Source organism: Falco rusticolus, chromosome 10 (genome assembly GCF_015220075.1).
Source record: "Falco rusticolus isolate bFalRus1 chromosome 10, bFalRus1.pri, whole genome shotgun sequence".
NCBI lineage: Eukaryota > Metazoa > Chordata > Aves > Falconiformes > Falconidae > Falco > Falco rusticolus.
In genome coordinates, this window is record NC_051196.1 from 37783885 (window position 1) to 37807026 (window position 23142).

General features: G+C 44.7%; 1 protein-coding gene across 7 annotated transcripts in view; it reads left to right on the forward strand.

Moving 5' to 3' along the window:
• The window catches only part of NDRG3 (NDRG family member 3), a 60840-nt gene that overhangs the window by 28595 nt on the left and 9103 nt on the right, over positions 1 to 23142 (forward strand). For 2 of the 7 annotated variants that reach the window (XM_037401914.1, XM_037401916.1), the window contains exons 3-9: positions 2231 to 2266; positions 18478 to 18583; positions 19287 to 19407; positions 19839 to 19901; positions 20230 to 20290; positions 21991 to 22077; positions 22643 to 22699. In XM_037401914.1, the coding sequence (XP_037257811.1) occupies positions 2231 to 2266; positions 18478 to 18583; positions 19287 to 19407; positions 19839 to 19901; positions 20230 to 20290; positions 21991 to 22077; positions 22643 to 22699 (531 nt within the window). Of the gene's footprint in view, positions 1 to 2230; positions 2267 to 2319; positions 4074 to 11822; positions 16558 to 18474; positions 18584 to 18992; positions 19206 to 19286; positions 19408 to 19838; positions 19902 to 20229; positions 20291 to 21990; positions 22078 to 22642; positions 22700 to 23142 lie in introns of those variants that run through there. The other 5 variants (XM_037401915.1, XM_037401918.1, XM_037401917.1 and 2 more) reach the window with 4 other exon arrangements.

The following is a 23142-nucleotide window of genomic DNA, read 5'->3' on the forward strand; positions in this document are numbered from 1 at the left end:
CTCTTAAGGTGCCAGTGGGTAAGAGTTTATGAACTCTTCGGATACAAAGGCTGTTGTACAGAGAAAAGGAGCTGTAGTGTCTTGAGTACTAAAACTGGTGGAATTGCCTGGGAAATGGAAGTGGGTCATACCTTGTTCACTTGTCTGAACTGTAGGAAATTCCACTGGGAACCACTGAGTCCTGGCTTTGTTTTGTCTCAAATCGAAGTCAGCAAAAAATTACAAGTCTGACTTTCAAAGAATAAAACCACTTTTGTGCTTATGTGTAACTTCAGCCTAACGGCAAGTACAGAGAGGTAAGGAAGTAAAATACATTAGGCTATATATATTCACCTCATTTGGGCTCACTAAAATGCAGTGACTGTACTGGGAAAGAAAATCAGTTGATTGTGTTCCCATTTAGTTAAAAGAGAGAGAAAAAGAGAATACTGCCTTTAACTTGATCAGAAAACTTATTCCAGTGACATTTTATTATTCTGTCTGATTGTATTCTGGAACCTTTGACTCCTGTTAATATAACCTCAGTGAAAAGTTGCTGATACGCAACAGCTTAATTCAGGAGATTGAATGGACAGCCCTTAGGCTGGATTGCATTGTTCCTTCTAGCTCTTTGCCTTTGAAGTGCAGCCATCTCACCTTCAGAGGCCTGAAAAACTTGCCTTAATCTTAAACTTTCTGAAGCTAAGACAGTGAATAAATAGTTTAAAGTCAAATGTCAGTGTGTTGAAATCAAGCGTCCAGAAGTCAGGTCACGTCAATCTTTAGTGCTGCTTGTGTGTCATGGTATACCCTAAGAACAAGCAACACAGTTGCAAACCTTTATTTTTTGCTTTGTGTTGTTTCCTCCCCACTTCATGTGGAGGGAATATGGCACTTTTCTCAGTACAAATTCAGATCAGCCTTTTCTTTACTTAGTCCAGTGCTGGATAAGGAAATTTTTCACTTCTTCATAGGCTTTGTTATAGTCCTTGTTCACTGTGGCATTGGATGACTGAATTGACCTTTATGACCTGGTAGATGAGAAGGCTCTACTGTCTGCATTTAACAGAGCACGGAAAGAGGCATGGACAGAGTTGTCAGAAATCTCAGCTAACTTCAGGATCTCAAACTCTGAAATATGAGAGGACTGCTTTTTTTTTTTTTTCCTTTTCCCTCAACTTGAGGGTTTTGTGCTTTGTGCCATGTCATGTTCAAAACACTGATGCAGTTCAATACTTAACACCAGTGGGATGCTTAAGAGAGATTTGCAGATATCTCAGCTTAAATGTCTCAGACTGAAGATCATTGTAGCAACCTGTGCTCTTGCTAATGTGGCAAAGCTTTGTGGGGGAGGAAAACAGGGCTATTTGTTTACGCATGGAGAGGAGTTAGAGTGTTCAGGCAGAAGAAACATTTGGAGTGTTTGTTGTGCATATGTGGTTCTAGTTGTAATTTTAGCAGTAAGGTGCTATGCCTAAAACACATAAGCTAGAATGCTGTCTTAAATGATCTGCTCAGCCTTTTGCAGCATTTGACAGCACTCAGTAGCATAACATACTCTGATCAGAGACAGAGTCTCATGAAGCACATGGGCATACAGGCAAGTTACTGCAGACCTTCAAACCTGCAGTACACCAGATGTGTGCTGTAGTTACTGTGCTTACCTGTATGTGTGGTGTCACCCTCGGGAAAGTCAGTTGTGAATTGCTGAGCCCAGTTCCAATGCGCTCTGGTTTCAGTACTTACAGGTCATGGTGTTTGCTGTGGAACAATACATTGCATGCAGTTATGCAGAGTAGCTGACTGCATAGCTTGTTTTCTTATGCTCATTATGTGAGATCCTAGTGGTGGTCCTTTCAAGAGTTTTGTGTTCAAATTGCTAATGGGCACCAGGACCAGACAAAACCCAACCTCATAAACAGCCTGACGTTGGTTGGGGTCCTTCCTATGTGCACATATCCCTGCTCAAATGCTCTCAACTCTCAGCTGTGTCCACAGGTTAATGGATAGTCTTGGGGCAGCCCCCAGCAACCTTGCTGTACAGTAACAGGCAGAACTTGCATGGAGTTTTGTTATATAGGTCTCACATTTCATTGCTGTCCTGACTGCAGTCAGGGTAGACTATGCTGAAGAGGTCTCAGGGGAACTGTCATGATGATGTTGGGTGTGTTCTGGGGTACTGTGCTGAACTTGTTTTTTTTTCTCCCCCCCCCCCCCCCCCCCCCCCCCCCCCCCCGGGTTTTGTTAACAGAATGCAGCTCGCAACTTCCAGGACTTCGACTGTCAGGTAAGACACATGCAGGAGACAAGGATCTGTGGGCAGAACTCTCCCCCGTGGCCCATCAGTAATGCTGAGAGATTTGAAAAAGCTCTGTATCTTAATTTTAGCTCCTGTTAAGTTTTTATCATTAAGAACTTGAGTATGTCCAGTTGGAAAAAATTGCCCTTTACCCTTTCAGGCAGAGCATGTTGTTCTGAGCTCTGAGGTACAGAGCTGGGCTGCTCTGATGAGGCTCCATGACATCTTGCAGCATGACTGGTCTGAAAAGCAGTTTCTTGGAAAAATGCAATATGCTGAAGAGCTGCAGCTCTGTCACATTCCATCTGGTTCACTGGCTAGGAGAGGAGCTTGCATGTTCTATTTGTGTCAAGAGGAGATGGAAGACACAAAGCTGCCCAAGACACAGCACTCCTGCTTTGCTGGGCCTGTGTCATGACAAAGCCATGGTCATTTTCTGGGAGGTTATTCACCTGACAGTAGTGAGACCTATTGCTCTGGTTGCTATAGGAATAATCCTTTTAGAGGATCAGTTGTGTAACAGGCATCGAAGACAGAGGACACATTCTTTGTTAGGCAGAGCACAGCACTGAGATTAGGTGGTGGGTTTTGTAGAGCGCAGGTTTATTTACCATGCCGGATTACTTTGCTGGCTTCCTGCTCAGCGTGTTGATGTGCAGATAGCAGCTTTTCTTTCTCTTCGGCTGTAGGAAGCTGCTGTGTCTGTAGTGTTCTGCTTAGCACAGGACAGGCTCTCACTGCTGTATTACACCAGTGGTGCGGCTAGGGGGTAGAACTGTCAGCATCACGTGATAGCTTTTATTAAAAGTCTGTTGATGTAGATGATTCCAGAAAACCTTCTGCAAGCGCTTGCAGAACAGGATATAATAAATACAGTCCTAAGAAGATTGTATTTTTTCCATCTCTTCATATCAGACACTGGAAGTACGACCTATCTGAGCAGGCACATGTCACTGTAATGCTTTAGCTTGATTAATTGTGAGTTTTAGTATTATATCTTGAAGCCTATACATATAAAAATTACTAATCTTAGCACGTTGTAACTTTAGTCTCTAGTCTCAGAAATAGCAAGTGTTAGGCAATGATTTTTCTGCTTTAATAAAGGTAGATAATGGTTTTAAAACACTTCCCTCTACGGTCTTGTCTCTCTGTCTTTCTGCATCTTCATCTCTTCTAGAGGTACAGCGTGCTCCCTTGGCAGATCAGTATTGGCTAAAAAATAGGTGCAATGCTTTTGAGTTAGTGTTGGGTAGGACAGGCACTGCCTACTGAGGCCAGTCTGCTATGATCGGGAAGAATATAATATACAGTGTCTAGGCATAGTAGCCTTCACTGCAAATTCTCTAATGACCCAACAAAGCTCTGTGTTTGTCTGTGCCCTCTGAGCAGTATGGGCTTGGGAGCTGAAGCAAAGTGGGAAGGTAGGGAGGCCCTGTAACAGAACTGTGTGTTGCTGCTGCCTTTTTGCACAGTGCTTTCCCTCAACAAGCAAAGCCTTTCTGCACCCTTCTTGAGAAAACAGACCAAATCTGAAGCTGTGCGAGCCTCAAAGAAACATGGTGCTGCAACCATGGACTTGGGTGCGATTAGCATGTCCTGTTCTTGTCAGGGCTAAGCTGTGAGAAGAGTTGCTGAGCAGCCCAAAAGCCAGGGAGAGGGGCTCTCGGGAGCACTGGGCCGTAGAAGAACGGACCTGCTTGTTGTTTCTCTGTGCTTTGATTTAGATCAGCAGAGAGCTGGTGGCCATGGCAACAGTTGGGCAGGAGACAAGATGTTCCTTCCAGGAGCCCTCTTGGTAATTCATTTAGAATATTATTTTTTTAGCAAGAACTTAACATGGTGTCTCTCATGACTGTAAATGTTGTCCCAGCCTCCCCTCTTCCAGCATCTCTCCCTACAAGGTGTGGTTTCAGGACACAGCTGTCTTGGTCCCCCATCCTACCTGGAAATTACCCCCAAGGGCTGGATTAAGTCTATATTTGAAATCTGTCAGGGAGAGTCCTTGGTTTTTCTGCCTCAGTTGCTAATACCAGGAAGAGTACTTAAACTTGAAAGTTGAGCTCTTTTGTTGTCCTGTGAAAAATTACTGCTGCTTTATAGTCTGGCAAAGCAGGTCTGGCTGCCACATTCAGGCCTCTGCAAAATTGGTGTGACTTTACTTACCAGTGTTTGAGAAGGGGGAGTTCAAAGTGAAGAAATTTGGTAGGGCTTTCAGAGGAAGGGAGATCCTGTTGCATAAAGAGACACTTAAGAGCACTTAGGCTGAGGTGGGGGTTTAATTTGTCCAGAGTTTCAGAGGGAGGAAGAATCTTGGGGAGGATCTCAATTTTGCAAGTACAGACACAAACTGGCCACAAATTCATGAAGGCTGATAACTGGAAGATGGTTTCCAGTTACAGCGCAGTGAAGTTCTTGATCAGCTTCCAATAGCAGTAACATCTGCAAGGGACACGGTGGATTTTAAGACAACATTTAGGGAGTTTGTGGGATGGATTACATTATCTTATACAGTGTAGCATTTGCAGTATGAGAGCCTGGCATCAGTGAGGCAAGACCTGCATTTCAGACATTTTTATTTTTCTAATAGTCAGAAAAAGGCTCTTTTAAATTCATAAAGCTATGTCTTTGCATGGGGCCGACCACATCCTGGGCTGTGCTTGCAAGGCTGCAGCAGCCAGCAGGGCAAGGGAAGGCAGTGCCCTCTGTCAGCACTAGTGGCAACCCTGTTGACAGTGCAGGTCCGGTTTGAGCTGCCCAGTACAAGACTGACATACTGCAATGACTCTTGTTTTATTTCAATCTATGTTATTCTGTGCCCTCGGCTATGAGGTGACATGGTGTAAGCCCATCCCAGCTCCTGCTAGGACTGACTGATGCCCCCTGCAGAGCTCTGCCCTTGATACAGCTGGAGCAGTAACATAGCCAGCCTCAGCATTCATTCATCCTGCGGTGCCTCTAGACCTCCTCCTGGCTGGAAACTTGGAGTTTAAAAAAACTTTCTGCAGCTGATCCATGCTTATGACTGGGAGAAGTGTTTAGTTTAATTCCAGCTCACAGGCATGTTGTTAGCACTGTTACTGACTCCGTGAGTTGTGTAATGCTAGGCACACAGGTTAGGCATGCTGTTTTCTGTAAAGCTTTGGCATGTGTTACTTTTCAAAGTAACATATATTTAAAGTTTTATAATATCTTTCTTTACTTTGGGGAAAGTGGGTGATGCCATTGTGAATTTCTTTTAATCTCCTGGTGTGTTTGTGTTTTTATTTTTGAATAACTTGTCAGAATCGGATCTGGACAAAGTCAACGGAGTGGGCATCCCCTTGCTTCTGAAAATTGTTACTCTGGGTGAATGTGGTGTGAAGAAGCTTTTAGCTTTTCTGATACAGCTGACTCAGATACAGGTGCCCTGTCTTTTTTTAAACTGTTCATCTACAAGCAACCGCAATTAACCCTGACAAATAACAGATTGCATGGGCATCAGTTAAAACAATCTCCACATAATCTGATAACCATTTGCAATGGAGATAAAAAGAAGAGCTAGCACAGTGGCTTAAGGGTCTTTATCAATGTGAATCTAGGTTGTTCTCAGAAATAAAATGTATTAACCTAATTCTGAGACCTGTGTCTTACTTGAAGGCTATATGAACCCTAATGAAATCTAGGCTTGGCTTCTTTTAATGTTCATGGACAGATGGTGGATTAAATGATCTGGGTGGCTGATAGACAGATGCCATAGTGACCAGCATGGTTAATAGAGCTGTGCTTGTGCTTTTATTATCATCTGCAGACCCTCTTCAGCTGCTTTGAGAAGTAGGTATTCTGTGTTAGCCTAAATCTCTCCCCTTTTTTCAGGTGATTTGCTTTGAATATCAAGGAATATGCTGATACATTTGTAAAATTATCCAAATAAATCTGCATTATGTTTCAGTCTGGAATAAACAAGCAGTTGAGCTGATCTGTAGCTAGTACTTCCCCTCTGCTTCCTCCCACCCACAGGGAGGGAAGTGTTTTGCTCTCCAGCATACACCATGCAGAAGAGGATTGAGATTTGGCAGAGTATTTGCAGAAAGCTCACAAGGTATGAAAGAGGTGGGAATAAGTAAGTTGGAATATGCAGAGTTCAGCTGAAACAGAAAAGACAAGACATGCGTAAACCCATGGAAGGAGGAAATTAAAGCTTCCCTATACAACAACTTGCTATGCGTTCCTGGAATTAATTGAAAATGTAGAGTTACTTGGTGTTCCTTGTGCCCAGAGTAAAACTCAGCAAAATGTTTGAAGAGTTAACAGCAGACCTCAGTGAGGATTTTTTTGCCACTTTTTTCACTGAAAGTGTAACTTTTCAATAAGCCCATGCTTTTCTGATTCAGTTTTGGAGAAGTTCTTCCACAAGTACATTTGTTTGAAGCTTCTTAATCCGCATTTTTAAAAGTTTGCTTATCCTTGCCCTATCTCTCTGCTTTATTTTGGCTTGCTGTGCAGTAGGAGATGGTATTCTGCTAGTGAAATGTTATTGAAATATGCTATCATGTGCATTTGCTGATGTCATAATGTTGAATCTAAACTGTGCTCATTATTTTTAATGAGAAATCATTAAAGCCAGCTTGTAACTCCTACACAGTGACATTGAATACAAGACGTTTTAAAGCATCTTTTGGTTATTGTAATGAAATAACGTGAAACATCAGCGTTTTGAGGAAAGGTTTGCTTTTTCTGTATGAATAACAGGGGAGCTGTTGTGACCAACATTGAAATTTTTGTCTGGGATATTGAGGACCATTTTCTTCTGATTTGTACAGTGAGTTCTTTTGTTCTCATTCAAAGTGCTAGAGTGAAATTAATTATGTCACTGATGTTTTGACCTAGAAAGCAAGTTTTTTCAATGGCTGCTAAATTAGTAGCAGCTTCTAATCTTACTACAACTAGTGTCACTACTAAAGTACTGATTTTGACTTCTGCTGACATCAGAGCAACAAATACTCTAAAGCTAAAAATTATTAAATTGCAAATTTATTTTGGAAATTTTTTTTCATGATGCATATTTCTTGGGAAGCTCTTCCTCTGATTGTTTCCATCACTGACTTTCCATCTAAAAACTGTTTTCTGTAAAACTGCAGTGTTGAGTTCTGGAAAGCTTTTGCTAGCTGGACTTGGACTGAAACATGATTTTTATTTTTAAACATATGATCACATTCCTTCCATGGGGTTTACTTAAACATTACTTTTGCTTTCTGTATGCTTGTGACAACAGTGTGCTAAAGAGGCTGATTATGCAGATGTGGTATTTGATGTTCCTGTGCTTTTTTTTGTTCTTGTCAGTGAGTTCTTACAGCAAAGCAAATGTACGCGCTTTAGGTTGAGAAAGGGGTTTGCCTCCTTCCTGTCCTCAGAAAAATGAATGGTGCCTTTCCATCAGCAGTGACTGACCTGTTTCCATCTGTTATGCAGCACCCATTTATGGTATTTCAGAGCAGTTAATGAGTAATTGCAATACTAGTTATAACTCAGTGCAGTTAGACTTAGTTGTAGTTCCCAGGAGACACAGAACATGACCCTGCTTTCTCTTCTTTCAGAGATTTTAAGATGTTCATGGTCTTCAGCAAGATACTGAAACATAGTTTGGCACATCATGTTACCTGGTGGACTGTTCTTGGCTGGAAACATGACATTGGCCTATCTTCCAGGTTGCTTTTAGGGGTTAAGATGATCTGGAGTTCCACAGTCACACAAAATATTTTTAGACTTGCCTCTGTATTAGCACATTCAGATCTTCCTTGTGTAAGATGCAGGTTTACAATGACTGTGTGTCTGCAGGTTGTGGCATCTTGAGCCTGCTGTCCAGGGAATGGAAGAGCACTAGAGCCATCAGCCTGTTCTGTTTGCAGCCCATGGGGAAGGCTGCAACCTGCTGCTCTACTGACTGAAAATAGTGGTGCAGTGCTGGAAAAAAACACCCCACTGCCAGACTTGGGCAGATGAGAGCTGAGCTGCAAGCAGTTTAATTCACTTCAAACTATTACAAATCTAGGCAGGTCCAATTTCCTGTATTAGCTGGGGAAGGCAGGGGTTATCCTCAGTGCAGGAGTAAAAAGCACCATTTATTCCTAAATCTGTGCTGGGTGCCTTGCTTATGACATTGGGTACTCGACTGGAGTGCAAGAAGGTTGTGGCTTTAACAGCTTCTTGTAACACGTGGGCAGAGCAGGGGATGGAGTACATCTTGCTCCATCTGTGACGTGTAGGTGTTTTCATTAATTGCTTATTGGTCTCAATAATGCGTGGCTGTGAGAGTTTGTGACCTCTGATTTGGGAGCACAAACCCAACCTGTCAGCTGTACTTTTCTTGTAGGTCATTGGGCTGTAAAGCCAGTATCTGTTCTCTAGCAGAATCTGTGTTTTGGAGATGACTTGCCGTTTCTCTCTGGCTGATACAGAGCATTAGAAAAGATTACGGATCAGCACTAGGCCTGTCCTTGAGCATCATGGGCCTTTGGAATAGGAACACACAAATACTTATTTGTATATACAACAGTAGGTTGGGGATAGCCCAGCAGCACCTTTCTCCTAATGCTTTTGTGTTTAACCAGATTACATACCTCATTCTTCTGCTGCTCTTGATTCTCACCCAGCATTTCTGTAATTTAAGACTTAATCCAATTACATGAAGTACTAGGAACCATTGCCTGTTTGCATAGATCATACTGTGTTTTCTATTAATACATTTCTGCTCTGTATGGAAATGAATAATTTAGTTCAAGATGTTGCTTTAGATCTGATTTAGGCTTGCTTCCCACACAGCAGTCTCCTTCAGCTCTACTATTTCCAAAATAATTTTGCACAGAGAGGAGGTGGTAAATACTTACCTACCAACTGCATTAAGGTCAGGAGTACTGTAATGGTAAGAGTTACCAGATGGTGATGTTTTACATAGTCTTACAGTATTTTTTCTTAGTTTATAGTCATAGTTTATTTTGTTCCAGTAATCTGAGACATTTGAGGGCAGCTGTTGCAAAGAGCAGGACAATGGAATCTGTGCTTCAATCTCTTCATGGTTAATAGCTGTGATAGGTTGCTTGAGGAGCATGCTGCAGTTGTTTTCCACCTTTGCCAAAACTGGCAAAGATGACACAAACTAAATAATAGCTGTAGTTACAGAATCACTGAAAAAGAGGGAAACCTGACCTGAGTAATCTGCATCTCCTCAACCTCGTAGCAAAGCAGCAGTGACAGTTTTCTTTGCCTTAAGTGAACCAGGACCTGAGTGTCCTTAAGCTGAAGGGGTTTTTGAGATGTTTCTAGCCCTCTGCTAGTGCAGACATTCAAGAAGTTTGAGCAGAATTTGAGCAACAGACACCTTGATGCTGTGTGTACTGCCAGATTTGAATATTAATAAATTGAAGGGATTTCACAGATGTGTTCTTTATTACTGGTCTCCAAATGAAAGGAATTCTCAGTTTTTCCAGGGAATTAATTTTGAACTTCAAGCGGCTTCACATTGGGAGTAAAACTCAACTTGGTAATGCCAAAAAAGATGCTTAGTAAGTTAGTTGTGAAAAGCACTGATGGTATGAATTCCCATCATTAATCAATCCCACTGTGAAACAAATAGTTTACTTCAGACATTAATAATCTCTAAAATTTAGGCTCTGGGTCATGCTCTGACCTGGAGCTGAGGGAACGTGGCTATAATTGGACTGCTGTAGTTCGGCACCCAGGTTTACGTCTGCTGCCTGGGAGTCTCTGGAGCTCAAGGCATTAGCACCTCTAGAGCTGCTGTTGGATGCCTCATTGCTTCACTCAGAAATGTGTTTTTATTAAATATGGGAATTTTTCTGTGGCATCTGTCAGTGGCACTGTCATTGCTTCCCTTTCCAGCCAAAGGCAGAGGGTGGCAGTCAGAGATAGTTCCCCTGTTTGAACCTTCTGCCACCGGGGCATGTGCCCACTTCTTCCCCTGATCAGTCCCACAGTAAATGTAGACTTTTGCAGTTTTAGTGTGTTTTCCTTCTCAGTTTAAGAATCATTAAAAGATGTTAAAGCCACATAGGATAATGTCCCAATCTAGTCTGACTTTATGCAAATCCCCGGCAAAGAACATCTCCCAGCAGTTCCTGCTTTTGTCTAATCTTAAATGTTTAAAAGCTGCTTTTGGGTTGTGTCTTACTACCTTGTGGTGTCTGAGCCTTTGTGGTTCATGCATATTTTATTTTCTAAAATGTATGGCTCTTTGACTAAGAGCACTTATTCTCAGGAGCTGGGACTGTAAAGCATATAGCAAAAATCCCAGGGCTTTCAGAGATGGTCAGTAGCATTGGTCCCCTTTCTTAGGCTACTGTCTGTTCTTCTGCCCAGGCCTACCTGAAGGTGTATCTTGACAGTATAGCTAAGGCAAGTCAGTGCCTTTGCCGCTGTGTGTGCACTTGCAGTGCTTACCTTCCATCTGAATGAGAGATCCTATGGCTGCAGGGTCAGTTGCTATGGTTTCCCAATGTAGTGGGAAGACAGTGAACCCAAGCCCTGCACTCCCACTTAGAGGTTTCCATGAGACTATCAGCTCGCTGGACGTGGGGTGGGGCAGGGCAGAGGGCTGAGAGCAGCAGCACTCTTTTCGATAGCACCTTATCATCTAGTCAACCAATTTGTAACAAGAAGGTGCACTCAAAATCTGTTTTGTTTTGTTTCTGCCAGTGGTTATTGTATTCTTGTCTGAGATCACAGAAGGGAGTTCAGGTCCCTCTTGGTGGACACTGACAGTGGAACACTAATACGTGGATACAGTGTACAGGAAGGAGAGGGTAGATGCAGGTGGAGATAGAGGATACAGGTGGATTTTAAAGGAAGTGTGTTGATCTGATTTGGCTCTAACTAATGTCAGTGAATAACTTAGATTCCCCTTAGACTGAAATCCGAGGCCTAAATAAGAAACTTCTGTTTTGTTTGCAATTGTGTTAGTGCCTGAGATGGTGATCAGAGAAGCTACAAGGCTAGAAGACAGGACAAGGGTAGGAAGCTTCAGCTTCCCTGTGTTAGACAGATGTGGCTGTGGGACATGACACCAATATTCCATTTTAGCCACAAACTTCTACAGAGCAACAGGTTAGGGAGCCCCCAATAAGGAGAAGCCTTTATTGACATGAGAAGGGCAGAGGAGTGTGTTCAAAACTTCAAAAAATGTTTTCAAAGAGCTGCTCCGTGATGGGAAACATAATGTGCTCCAGATCAACATCCTTGGGGGGGGGGGGGGGGAACACCAAACCCAACCAAACTGTAGAAAGCTTCACTGGTTTTGCACTCAAAGTTCAAACCAAGAACTGCACAGAAATGGAGAAGCTTATTGAAAATAAGCTAAGCAGAGAGCAAATGCATGGCATCTATCACAGCAGACATGAGAAATGGTGCAGGGAAGCCAGAATGACTAAAGAGAAGGGCATGGAGGCTACTTGAAAACAGAAAAGCATTTTTCAAAAAGCTGAAGAAAATGCAAAAGGTTATAAACTCTTGCAAAATAAATATATGAACATAAAGCAGGCAAAAGGGGATTTTGAGAGATGACTTGCAAAGGGGAAAAAATGGCAGTCCTGTTTCAGACCTATCAAAAGTGGAACCATGTGAGAGAGTTTGGAGCATGCTACTGACTGCTCGGACTCTGAAAGGAGGAGTTGGGGAAGATCTAGCCATAGCAGAAAATTTTTTTTTCCACACTCAGGCTTGCCACAGAGCAGCTCACAGAGGTTGCTGTGCTGGAATGCTCTTTGTGGGGTGTCAGCAGAGCCCCTGCCTTAAACCTCAGTGCCTATTGCAGTGGCTGTAAAAAAGGTAAAATACATGCTTTTATAGCAAGTTGCCAGGGTTGGATCTGTCAACCCAGCGGTTTTAAATGAGTCTGAGGATGAACTAGTTAAATGAGAGGTTATGATCCTCTGTTGAAGCTGCCATGGTGCCAAAGGACTGCAGTGTTTCACCTGTAACACGATTTTTAAAACAGATTCCAGAGGAGTTCTGGGAATTCACCAACCAGCTGTACCAGACTGACGGATAAAACTAGCAGAGAGTATCGTGGATGAATTACAAGGGTAAATATTGGGAAAGGGTCACTGTGGTTTTTGTAAAGGGGAATTTTTTGAAGGAGTCAGTAAACATATAAATAACAGCCATTCATTTGATGTAGCCTGCTTGGATTTCCAAAAGACAAGACCCCTTACCGAAAGGGACCCAAGACATATGTCTTAAGGGACTCAGGTGGCAATGCAGTCAGAGGAGAAGTCTTCTCGTGGATGAAATATTGGTTAAAAAACAGGGAACAAAAACCAAACACCGAACCCAACCAAAACCCAGGAATTATTTTTACCAGTTGTTAGAAATCACTAGAGAAGCATGTTAGATACCTGTCTTGGGACCTATGCTGCTTAAATGCTAAAATTTAGTGATCTGGAAAAAGTAATGGAAGGTGCAATGACAAACTTCATCTGCCTTTGGGTAAACATGAAGTGTGATGCACATTGAGTAAAACTGTCATACAATGGAATGTAAAAGGGCAGGCTCAGGGCTAATGATAGCCCAGAGGCGTAAGACCTTAACATTACAAGAGATGAATGAAAATGTCAGCTTGGGCCTCATGGCTTTCAACAAAGCAAATCAATTCTTGTTTATCAGGAACAGAGAACAAAGTAACCTTATTGTGCTACTCTGTAAATCCACAGCACACCCGTGTATGTTTGACATACTGCCAGCACCCTCCTCTCAGAAAGGACAGAGCACAAAGGGGCAGTTTTGGAGAACAGCAGTAAAATCGGGCAAAAGCTGCTGTGCCAGGACTGGCCAGGTAGTCCAGAGTGTATCAGCCCAGAAGGGGGCACATGAAGGGGAATCACAGCAACCTTGTGAGGTTGTTACTGCTGTGGCTTATGGAAATGGGATCAGTTGTTCTCCATCTTCCAAACCAAGGACTGGGGATCTTGTGCAAATCCAGCAGATACAAGGTGGGGAACAAAGTGGTTCTCCACCCTGCATGTTGTTAAGCCTTGGCTTTTATGGTCACAGGGTGAGGCAGATGCCAGAGGCATAGCCTGGTGGTGGTGGGGGGTGACTGCCCAGTTCTCAGAAGAGAAGGTCAAAGTGAAGACCACACCTCCAATTCAGGAAGTCTTTTGACTGTTGGAGGTTGGGAAAATTAATGGAAACTGTTAAAAGATGCTAGTGTTTGAGGAAGTATCACTACATCCTTGCTTTATTTTATTTTTCCACAAGCACATGCTCTTAAAATCAGACCAGGAGGCTAGCTGGACCTTTGGTCTTACCAGCTACAGCTGGTCTCCATACCTTCTGATCCTCCTCCATCATTGTTCTTCTCACCTGTGCCCTGAGGGAGCTGCTAGTTTTTGAAGCAATGATTCCCAGCTTATTTGAGTTGATCCATAGTGGCTGCCTGCACAGGGCTCATGTCTCTGCTATGCCCAGCAGCACACTACTGTTTGGCATGTGTGCGTCACAAGCTTGGTGCCTGTGGCCAGAAAGAGCAGGCTGCCCAAGAGCCAGGCTGCCTCTGCTGTTGAGTTCCTATTTACAACAGGTTGTCTGCAGCTGCTGTTTATTTTTTACCTACTGTACAAATAAGGGCAGAAGATAAAATGTCTTCTGAGAAACCTCTGATAAAGTTTCCAGTCCCTAAGAGAAAATTACATTTTATCAAGCTTTTCAAAACATAACTGCAGATCATCATCTTCTCTTGCATTCATTTCCTTAATTTTGCAGACTGCACACTTGTTAAAATCTGGCTGTTTCCTGGCCACATCTTTTCCACCTGCCCTCTCCTATCACTGCTTCCCTGCACTGTGGACCAGATCAGCATTCAGACCGTAGCTGGAGGTAGACACCTGCAAGGTAACAATCCTTGAATCTCCATTCAAGCTACCCTGCTGCAATGTATCAAAGCTGGCCTGAACAGAGACCAGAAACAAAGCGTGCCAATGCCTGAGAAATAAAGATGATGTCTCATACTTTCCAACACTACACTTCTACATGAGCAATGGGCAAATATTAGGAGAGAATATGCAGAATTGCAGGTGGGCAGTGGTTATGGAGGCAGTGTGTCATCTTGTTGGGTGGCTGGCAGGGAAGGTGTATCTACAAGAAGGACATGAAGAAAGCATGTTTGGCAAGGACAGAGGGTGAAGCCTGCGAAGCTGCCGTTCTCTCACTGAGTACTCTGGTACCTGTTGTAACTGGGTTATTCTGCTCTGCGTTTTGGAAGAGTAATAAACCAGTAATGATGTCATGAAATAATAATGGGTTTTTGGCCAACTCAAGGTAGCAGATGTATGTTACAAGTGTAGAGACTGTCATTGCTGTCTTAAGCATGATACTTACGTGCTGTATGCATTTGCTGTCCTTTGGCTTTGATATGTGGGAGAGAGCTGTTTTGGAGAAAAGCAGGTGACATTGAAGTGATGTGTGCTGTAATTGTGTGATGTCTGAAAATGTTTTTGTCCTTTGCAATCATAGGTCAAAATAAAAGCCTTAAAGCTACAGGGCAAAGTTTCAGAGAAAATAAAGTTCACTGGGAAAATGGACATAGAATTACCTGTAGGGAAGCTAGCGGTAAAACTCAAGTCTTATTTCTGTAGGTGATCTTGAAAAGGAGGTCAGTATGATGTTGCAATGTGTAGCTAAAAAAGTCAATGTAGAAACCCTTATCTCAAACATGCGCTACTTGCTTTGTAGTTTGGAAAAAGCCTTAAAAAAGTAAAAGGCTTTAACCAGAGGAAGCAGAGGAGGCAAGCTGCTGTCTGGGAACTAGCAAGAGAAAAAAGAAAAGCCTAAGGCTTTGTCACTGTACAGGGTAGAGTAAGAAGTTTGCAGATTTAGCATCTTCAATTTTTCCAAGTGCTGCTTACTGAGATTTGTTAAAAATGGGTTTTCTCAAGTTGCTTCCGTCTTCAGGGGGTATTCCCTGTATTTGAATCACTAATGTGATTGAAGGAGTAGCAAGGTGAGTACCCTTCAGATTGGGCCGGTGCCCAGTGGTGACATGAAAAACCTTTTCTCAACAAACTATCTCATTTCCCCAAACTGCAGTTTACGCAATCTGCAGAGTCAAAGTAAGTGAGAGAGCAAGGATTGATTTTTAGCTCAAGGAAACTCTTTTCCCTTCCCTACTACTGAGTCAAGATCCAAGTTCAACTTCAGGAAACAAAAGTGCAGGGTGTTGCAATATGAAGCACATTGAGGTGCTTGAACAAAAGCTTTGAAGAGAGATGGGTGTTTCTGTTTCTAGTACCTTGTCCGGTATTCTACCTAGTGGAAGCATGTGTGACCTTAGCAGTAAGTTTGAATGTATTTCCAGAAGAGGCACTGTGTTGCTGACTTTTTAGTATCATCAACTCTTGTGTTGATTTCTGTGATTTTCTCACTGTTGGCTCAGTTTGAGTTTTTTGCTTCTGTTTGATAGTCAACCTTTTGCTGCTGCTTATAAAACCCTCCCTAGTCCTCTGGAGGTGCAGTTTCATGAGAAGTGAGTCAGTTTAGCTGGCCTTATGCTCAGGGCAGGGCTATTTCTTTTACCACCCCATGCAGTGCCCTCCGGCTCTAAGCATTTGCCAGACCAGCATTTGCTAGACCTCTGTGGGAGTTTCCTACCTCACTGACCTAGCAGCAATCTAAGAAAGTAAGATTAAAATAAATAAAAGGCAGCTGGATTGTTTCCTGCCAGGTCAGTGAGTTAAAGCTGCTTATGGAAGAAACTGACAACTACCAGAGCGGGCAGAGACCTGCTTTTAATGGCAGTCAGCCACCTAGCTCAGATGCATAGGGAAGTGCAGTTGGGGGTTGCAAGCTTCAGCTGCTTTAGCATTCACTGGGCTCTTCCACTTCCATGAGTTTGCTGTGCTTTCCAGTTTCAGCCCCGTGCACTGCCAGTCACCACCCTTGACCTCATCCAAAAGCTGCCACTTCTTTTAAAGGACTTGTTAACACCTGCTGACTTGGAGAACACTGAAATCAGGGCCCCTGCTATGGTTGCACAACATGTCCCACTGGAGTACAAAACAGGACTTTGCCCAGCAGCCCAGGGAGCCAAGAAGACAGGCAAGGGGCTGAACCTAGTAGTTTTCCAGAGCTCAGGAGACTGAGGCAGTGCCCTGGGCTTCTTTGTGCACCCTTGCTGCAAGGGCAGGCAGTCCTGCTGTGTGGACCCAGACTCCCTTTGCACATATGGACTAGTCATTTCCTGCTTGCACAGGATGCTTTGGCCCGCAGCCCCCTCCTAAGGAAAAAGGAGCCAGGTGAGAATCAGGCTAGATAACCTCACCTGCCATATTCTTTTGCCTGCCTCTAGTGCAGGAAGGTGACTGCTGCTTTGTAGGTACTCTAGCTTCTCCATGTGCACAATGCAACAGCTGCATGCAGGTAAAACCCCACCCCTTTCTGAGGATGAGGGCAGTCAGAGGTGTCTTTTTATCCTTCAAAGCCAAGCTGGAGAAGGCTTCAAGCTGCCTCTGCTGATTTGGCTGTGGCCATGCTTCTGGGTGAAGGGGAGAGGCTTTGGAGCCCCAGAGAAGTACAGTCTGGGGGATGACAATCTTTCACTGCAAGAACTAAATCTGCCTGACCCACAGCCAGCCTTAGGGAGTGCCTGGAAAGGAGGGGCAAGGTGAATTTCTGATGTGCTGCAAGCCAGGTACTCTCACCTGTCCTGTATTTGGCCTTATCGCTTTCAGGTTATTGGAGATTACTATTTAAGAAAAAAAATCACATAATTTGCTTAAACTAGTAAGAAATATTTTTGAGGGTGTACTGTCCTGTCTTCAGGCTGAGCCATGAGGCTATTACACTATAAAAAGCACCAGTTATTTCCTTGATATTAAAAAACAAAATCTGCTTAGGAAAGTCAGAGATATCCCTCCTTTGATTTCTATAGACAAGAGAAAGTACTTACAGATGACATAGTGTGCCCAGCCATACTGCCATCTCCACAGCTTTTCCAAAGTCTGTAGTTACTCCAGATCAGTGTTTGTCTAAATGCATTTGCAGCTGTTTTAAACTCAGACAAGTTTGTGGGCACTTCTGTGTTTGTCATTGTGAGGTTGTGGCTTCTGTTTCTGCACTGGACAAGTACTGGAGAGGTATTCAGAGGCCTCATAGTCCTCTTATGCAAGGTACAGTGCAAAAAGCCCTCAATATTTTGCTTGGGAAAAGGCACATAGTTTTGCTGGCAAATAATCATGAAACAGGTCATGAAACTGCTCCACTGATACCCTGCATAACTTTCTGTATCTGTGCCAGCTGCTAGAGGAGCCTAAGGGTGTCTTACTGTCACATTACCAAAGCTGGTAGCAGGGAAAAATGTGTTCAGTTAAGGCACAGTGCTTAGCCCTCCCTGAGGTGACAGGTCAGTGGACATTAATGCAGCAGTATGGTCAAGATCTGATGGGCTCTTGGCCAGTGGCCAAGGTAGGGCTGCAGTAGACAGGCAGCCTGGGAGAACAGGTACATGTGGATCTGTATCTTTCATTTATAATGCTGTTGAAAGCAAAAGCTGCCACCCGCTCCCCTGTGGATGGGTACAACCTCCCAGGCAGCCAGTGAGTGACTGGATTTGCAGAGCCTGAGTCTCTTTGCCATCCCAGCCATCTGCCTGCCCTATGTTGTCAATACTGTTTCCAAAATGCTCTGGTACATGGTCCTCAGGGGTTGGGGCTGCCTCTCAGATGTTGCTGTGTCCCCTCACATCAGCTTGCCCGCGGACAGGAACTTCCCAGGGGTGTGGGTTGGGGCCACGGTGAAAAGAGACTTGCAGGCTGGTGGGTTGGAGGGAGATGGATACCAGCTGGGGAGCGAGAGCTTGGCTGTGGGAGTGGAGCTGCATTTGTGATGCCATGAACTACTAGAGACAGATGGAAATGTGATACCTGGCTTTTGCTATGGTGCAGTAACATCACTAAAGGCCATTGAAATGAGATTTTGGTCACAGAAAGACACAGCCCCAAACCCATCACACATCTGTACAAAAGCAACCTGCTTTTGGCAGTGGTTGGAGAGATTTGACAGAGTTGCAGATTGCAAGAGCTGTACTGAGCCACCAGTTGTGGGTACGAGAGGAATGTTGAAGTGTGGATGAGGCCCTTGCTGTGGGCCCTCAGTTAGGGATCCCTGTAGCACAGGCAGCACACATAACACTGAGGCTCCTTCTTCTCTCTCTGCAGGAACATGACATTGAGACAGCTTTTGGAGTGGTCCATGTCACCATGCGGGGCACACCCAAGGGGAACAGACCTGTCATCCTCACATACCATGACATTGGCCTCAACCGTAAGCCCTTGTGTTCCCAGGACCCTGAAAAAGCAGTGGTTCATGATATTTGCTTTTGAGTGTGGGGACCAGCAGGACTGGCCTGGAGCTGAGATGAAACAGGTCATTCCAGGGTAAAACGATAAAGGTCTGCAGGAGAGAGCATGTGGCGTTCCTCTGTCCATTCCAACAGCCTCTGAAAGGTAGAGCCAAGGTGGCGAGGTGGAAGTAGGTCCACCCACTACACTATAGTGTTCTAGCTGACTTGTTGCACTGTGCAATAGAGTTCCCACAAGTCATCTATTCCATGGTTGCTGGGAAGGTGAGCAAGTCCCTCCTACAAGGCTGCAGTAGTAGTTTAATGTTTCTAGCGGGCTCAGTTGCTCTTCACACATCTTCCCACCCAACATGTACTGTTATGTTCATACAGGTGCTCCTCAGTATGTGCTGTGAGTACCCAAGTGCTGCAAGGCCCCATTTTCCTGGACATGCATGCCAGCTGTCATTTGTCTGCCTGTCCTCCAGTCGCAGCAGTTACTTTGCTAGGACTGGGTGCTGCATTGCAGTTAGCAGGGGCACAGCAGCATGCATCACCGTGCCTCCACTGCCTCACAGACTCAGCAGGGGCATTGGACTCATGCAGGTGTGTGCCATGGTTTTTGGAGGGTGGATCTCAATAAAGCTTCAGGAAGTGTCTCATTTTTTGTTGTTGTTCTTGTTGTAGACAAATCCTGTTTTAATGCATTCTTTAACTTTGAAGACATGCAAGAGATCACTCAGCATTTTGCTGTGTGCCATGTCGATGCACCAGGCCAGCAGGAAGGAGCCCCCCCATTCCCATCTGGGTAAGAGCTCTGCAGAGACCCTTTTTCCATTTGTGGTCTGAACTGCAGTCTGGACTGAGATAGAACCCAGTTTAAGCCAACTGGGATTGCCAGGCTGAGTGTAGTGGGAGGCAGCTTTCAGGAGCAGAGGAAATGGGAAGATGAGGAGGCTTCCCAGTGGGCATTCAGGGGACTTTCCTATTAGTGAGGCATGGGTAAAGCCCTTCACTAGTGGTGAGAGCTGGTACCATCTTTCTGACTTGAGTGTGAGCCCAGTATGCTGCAGTCTAGCTGGTGTTCCTTGCTCCATCAGTCTGTCCTCCCACAGATGTTTGACTGCCCAAAAATACACAGCTCTGTGCTAGTCTCACTCTGAGGGATGGGATAGAACTGGAAGGTAACATCTGTTGAGCTGTATTTGGAGGTGCTTTGATTTCAGTCTCCCTTTTCAGGTACCAGTATCCCAGTATGGATGAACTGGCTGAAATGCTGCCTGCTGTTCTGACACACCTGAAGTAAGTCTCTGAAAGGTGATGGGGTGAGCCAGCTGGGTGTAGCCATTCCAGCACCTACTTCTATCTCTGCTTGCAACATCTGATATGCTCACTAAATTATCCCAAGAGGCCTGAGCATCTCCTAACCTGAGTAACCCTGTCTGGTTCTTATGATGTGAACAGTCTGCCACATGAGTCAATTTATGGCTGCTGCATCATTGCTGGATCATTTTGAAAATGAACCATAAGTGAACAGCTGGATGCAGAAAGGGGAAATGCTTTGCCTCTAGGGATGCTTTGGCTGTGAGCTTAAGTTAGCCTTGCTGATTGTGAAATGCCTGTATTTCAGCCTGAAAAGCTTCATTGGGATTGGACTGGGAGCTGGTGCTTATGTCCTCAGCAGGTGTGCAGTAAGTATCTCTTCATTTCCTTGTGATTTATATGAGCTGTGGTCTTCCACTGATCAAACAGACCATTTGCGTGGCATGGGCAAAGTAGCAGTCAGTAAATACAGTAGGCCTGCAGGGAGGCATGTGAGAGCTACTTCACATCCAAATGGTTGAACTGGAGCGGCCAAGGTTACTCTGAAGCTGTGCCAGACATGGAAGGATTGTAATGTGATATCTTTGAGTCAGCAGAGCCCATCCTCGCTGCTAGGAATATCCAGCCTCGTGTTTTCACAAAGACTGGCTGTGTTACTGTATGGTGCTTCCAGTGTTTGTGACACCAAACAATTGATTTGGTGATGTGCTGTAAACCAGTGCTGATAAGAATGTCCTTTTTTGTTGGAAGGAAGATTTTGCATGCCACCCTTTGACGAGAGAATGCTAGTTTTACCTTGTTACTTACTTGTTCATTTCTCTCTAGTGGAGTGTTTATAAGCGTGTGAAATCGGTGGACATAGTTCAGCAGCCCAGGAATTTGCCTGAATCTTTCAGAGGTAGTGTTAAAAAAAAATAACAGAAATCTCACATTCTCAGTAAAGTTCACTTGAAGTTGTTGAGCACAGAGAGCTGCCAATGATTTAGGGCATTATTGCTCCTTAGAGCCACTTCACCGTGCAGCTGCCCTTCCTGCAAAAAGTTCTCTCCTTCCCATTTCCTCAAGTCAGGGTTGAGCCTGGGGCAGAGTGAGGCACTGGTGTTTGCTCTGTTCTTGCCTTTTGTACCTTGTGTAGTTTTCAGTCTTGCTAAAGAGAAGGTCATGCAAGTAAGCCTTTGTCCTCAGCTCAGTGAAGTGCCAGAAAGCCCTTGCCATGCTACCTGGATTGCAGACAGTTTCCTGCTGAGGGCAGAGTTGTTTCCTTCTACTTAACCAGTGCTGATCTGTACAATGGAGCAGATCAAATGTAAAATTTCAGCCTTGGAGCAAGCCTAGAGCTCAAGGTTCTCTGGTTGTGTTAGATGGCTAGGTTTGTGTTTGCAAGTGGTTCTCAAAGTATTTTGTACCCATGCTCCACACACACAGAGCCTAAGGTAAACTGCAGGGTGCTGGGGATGCCGGGCTGGAGCAGGGGAAGGGGTGCCTGTGGGCTGGGGGGCGTAGCAGGGGTGCGCTGCATTGAGCCAAGTGCCCCTGCAGCTCAGGCCTTTCTGCTCAGGCTGCCATGCTTACAGGGCCTGAGCACCAACTCCTGTGCCATTTGTCAAATCCTGACATTTTGCCACATCTCCGCTGGGAGACTGCCTCTTCTTTGAGGAGTGGAAGGAGGTGTGTTCCAGGCACAGGAGTTTGCCCAGGTCCTTCCCAGAGGTGCCAGCTTGGAGAGCACTGCTTACAGCCCTGTAATACACAGGATCCTGATCTGGTTCTGCAGCTGCGCCAGATGCATAGGTCACCAGAAGGCACTGCTGAGGTCTGTGCAGGCTGCAGGTGCTGTGTGAGTAGTCAGTCCCTCAGTGCCAATAACTGAATCAAGTAAGGTGTGGCTGGGAGCAAGCTTTAAGCAAAGCTCTGAAAAGGCCACTGGCTGCCTGGCACAGGAGCTTCCCACTTAGTCTTCATTTCACTCTCTTTCCCTTTTGCAAGAAGCCTTCCAGCTGCTGCACGCTGTTGACCAGCACGTGGGCTGAATCATCCTTCTGAGTATGCCTGTGCTCTCTCCCCACAGCTCAGCCACCCAGACCTAGTGGAGGGACTTGTTCTCATTAATGTTGATCCATGTGCAAAGGGCTGGATTGACTGGGCAGCATCCAAGGTGAGATTCTCCTTCCCCTGCACATCTCTCCGCAGCACTTAACGAACAGTGGGTAGAGTAAAAAGAAAAAGGATGGGGTACAGGAATTTGTAGGTTTCTGACAAAAACTGTACAATCTCACTTCTGTCCCTGCTGCACTTTTAGTCTGGGTGTAGTATGGCCTCCATCATAGGGGCAGTGGTGGGTGTGATCGTATGTGAATGAGCAAGCCTGGTAAAGTGCTTGGAAATGAGTGGCTGTTGAGTGCTGGGCTTTCCTCTGATTTAGTACTCATGCTTGCAGGCTTCATTTGGCTGAGGTTGGATGGATCTTTTAATTTGAATAAATTGGTATTCTGGCCACTTGCAGTTATCCAGGGTTCCGGGTTTCTGGAGAACTCTTTCTTGTGTGTGCATAGGCTTCTTTGGAGCCTTGTATGGCATCTCAAGCTTCAGGCATTTGCTTCTTGTATTGCTTGAATAGTTTCTTTGTTATTTTCTTTACCCTGAGAAGGTGCTTTGAAATTTGTAATGAAACTGCATTTTTCAGTTACTCTCCCTCCTTCTCATTCATGGTCACTCTTCAGTTTTCAGGCTGGACAACCAACATAGTGGATATTGTCTTGGCGCATCATTTTGGCCATGTAAGTACCATGTAACACCCAGCAGGTGTTAATGTTGCCAGTGCAACCATACATGGAGCTATAACTTTTTCCCACACACTAGTGCTAGAATTCCTGTCTTTTTGGTGCCCAGGCAACTGTCTGCAGAAACCAGTGGCAGCCAGTTCTTTGTAGCCAGCATGGAAGCATTTGGGCTGTAGGTAGAGCACAGCTCAGCTGGGAGTTGACAGTGAGTTATTGATGTCCAGATGTTGAACTGCTGCATTCTGTTCTTCGCCTTCCCCTTCAGTTTCAGCAGAGGCAAACCAGCCCCTCCTAAAAACTTTGGATACAGCAGTGCCTTCTGTTGGGATTTGCTGGCTCCCAACCAGCAGGCTTACTGGGCAACTGAAAGGGTCTGTGCCTCATGGACACTATATATGACTTGCAGCAGATCAGTCCCTGACCCAAAGCCCTCCTGCAAC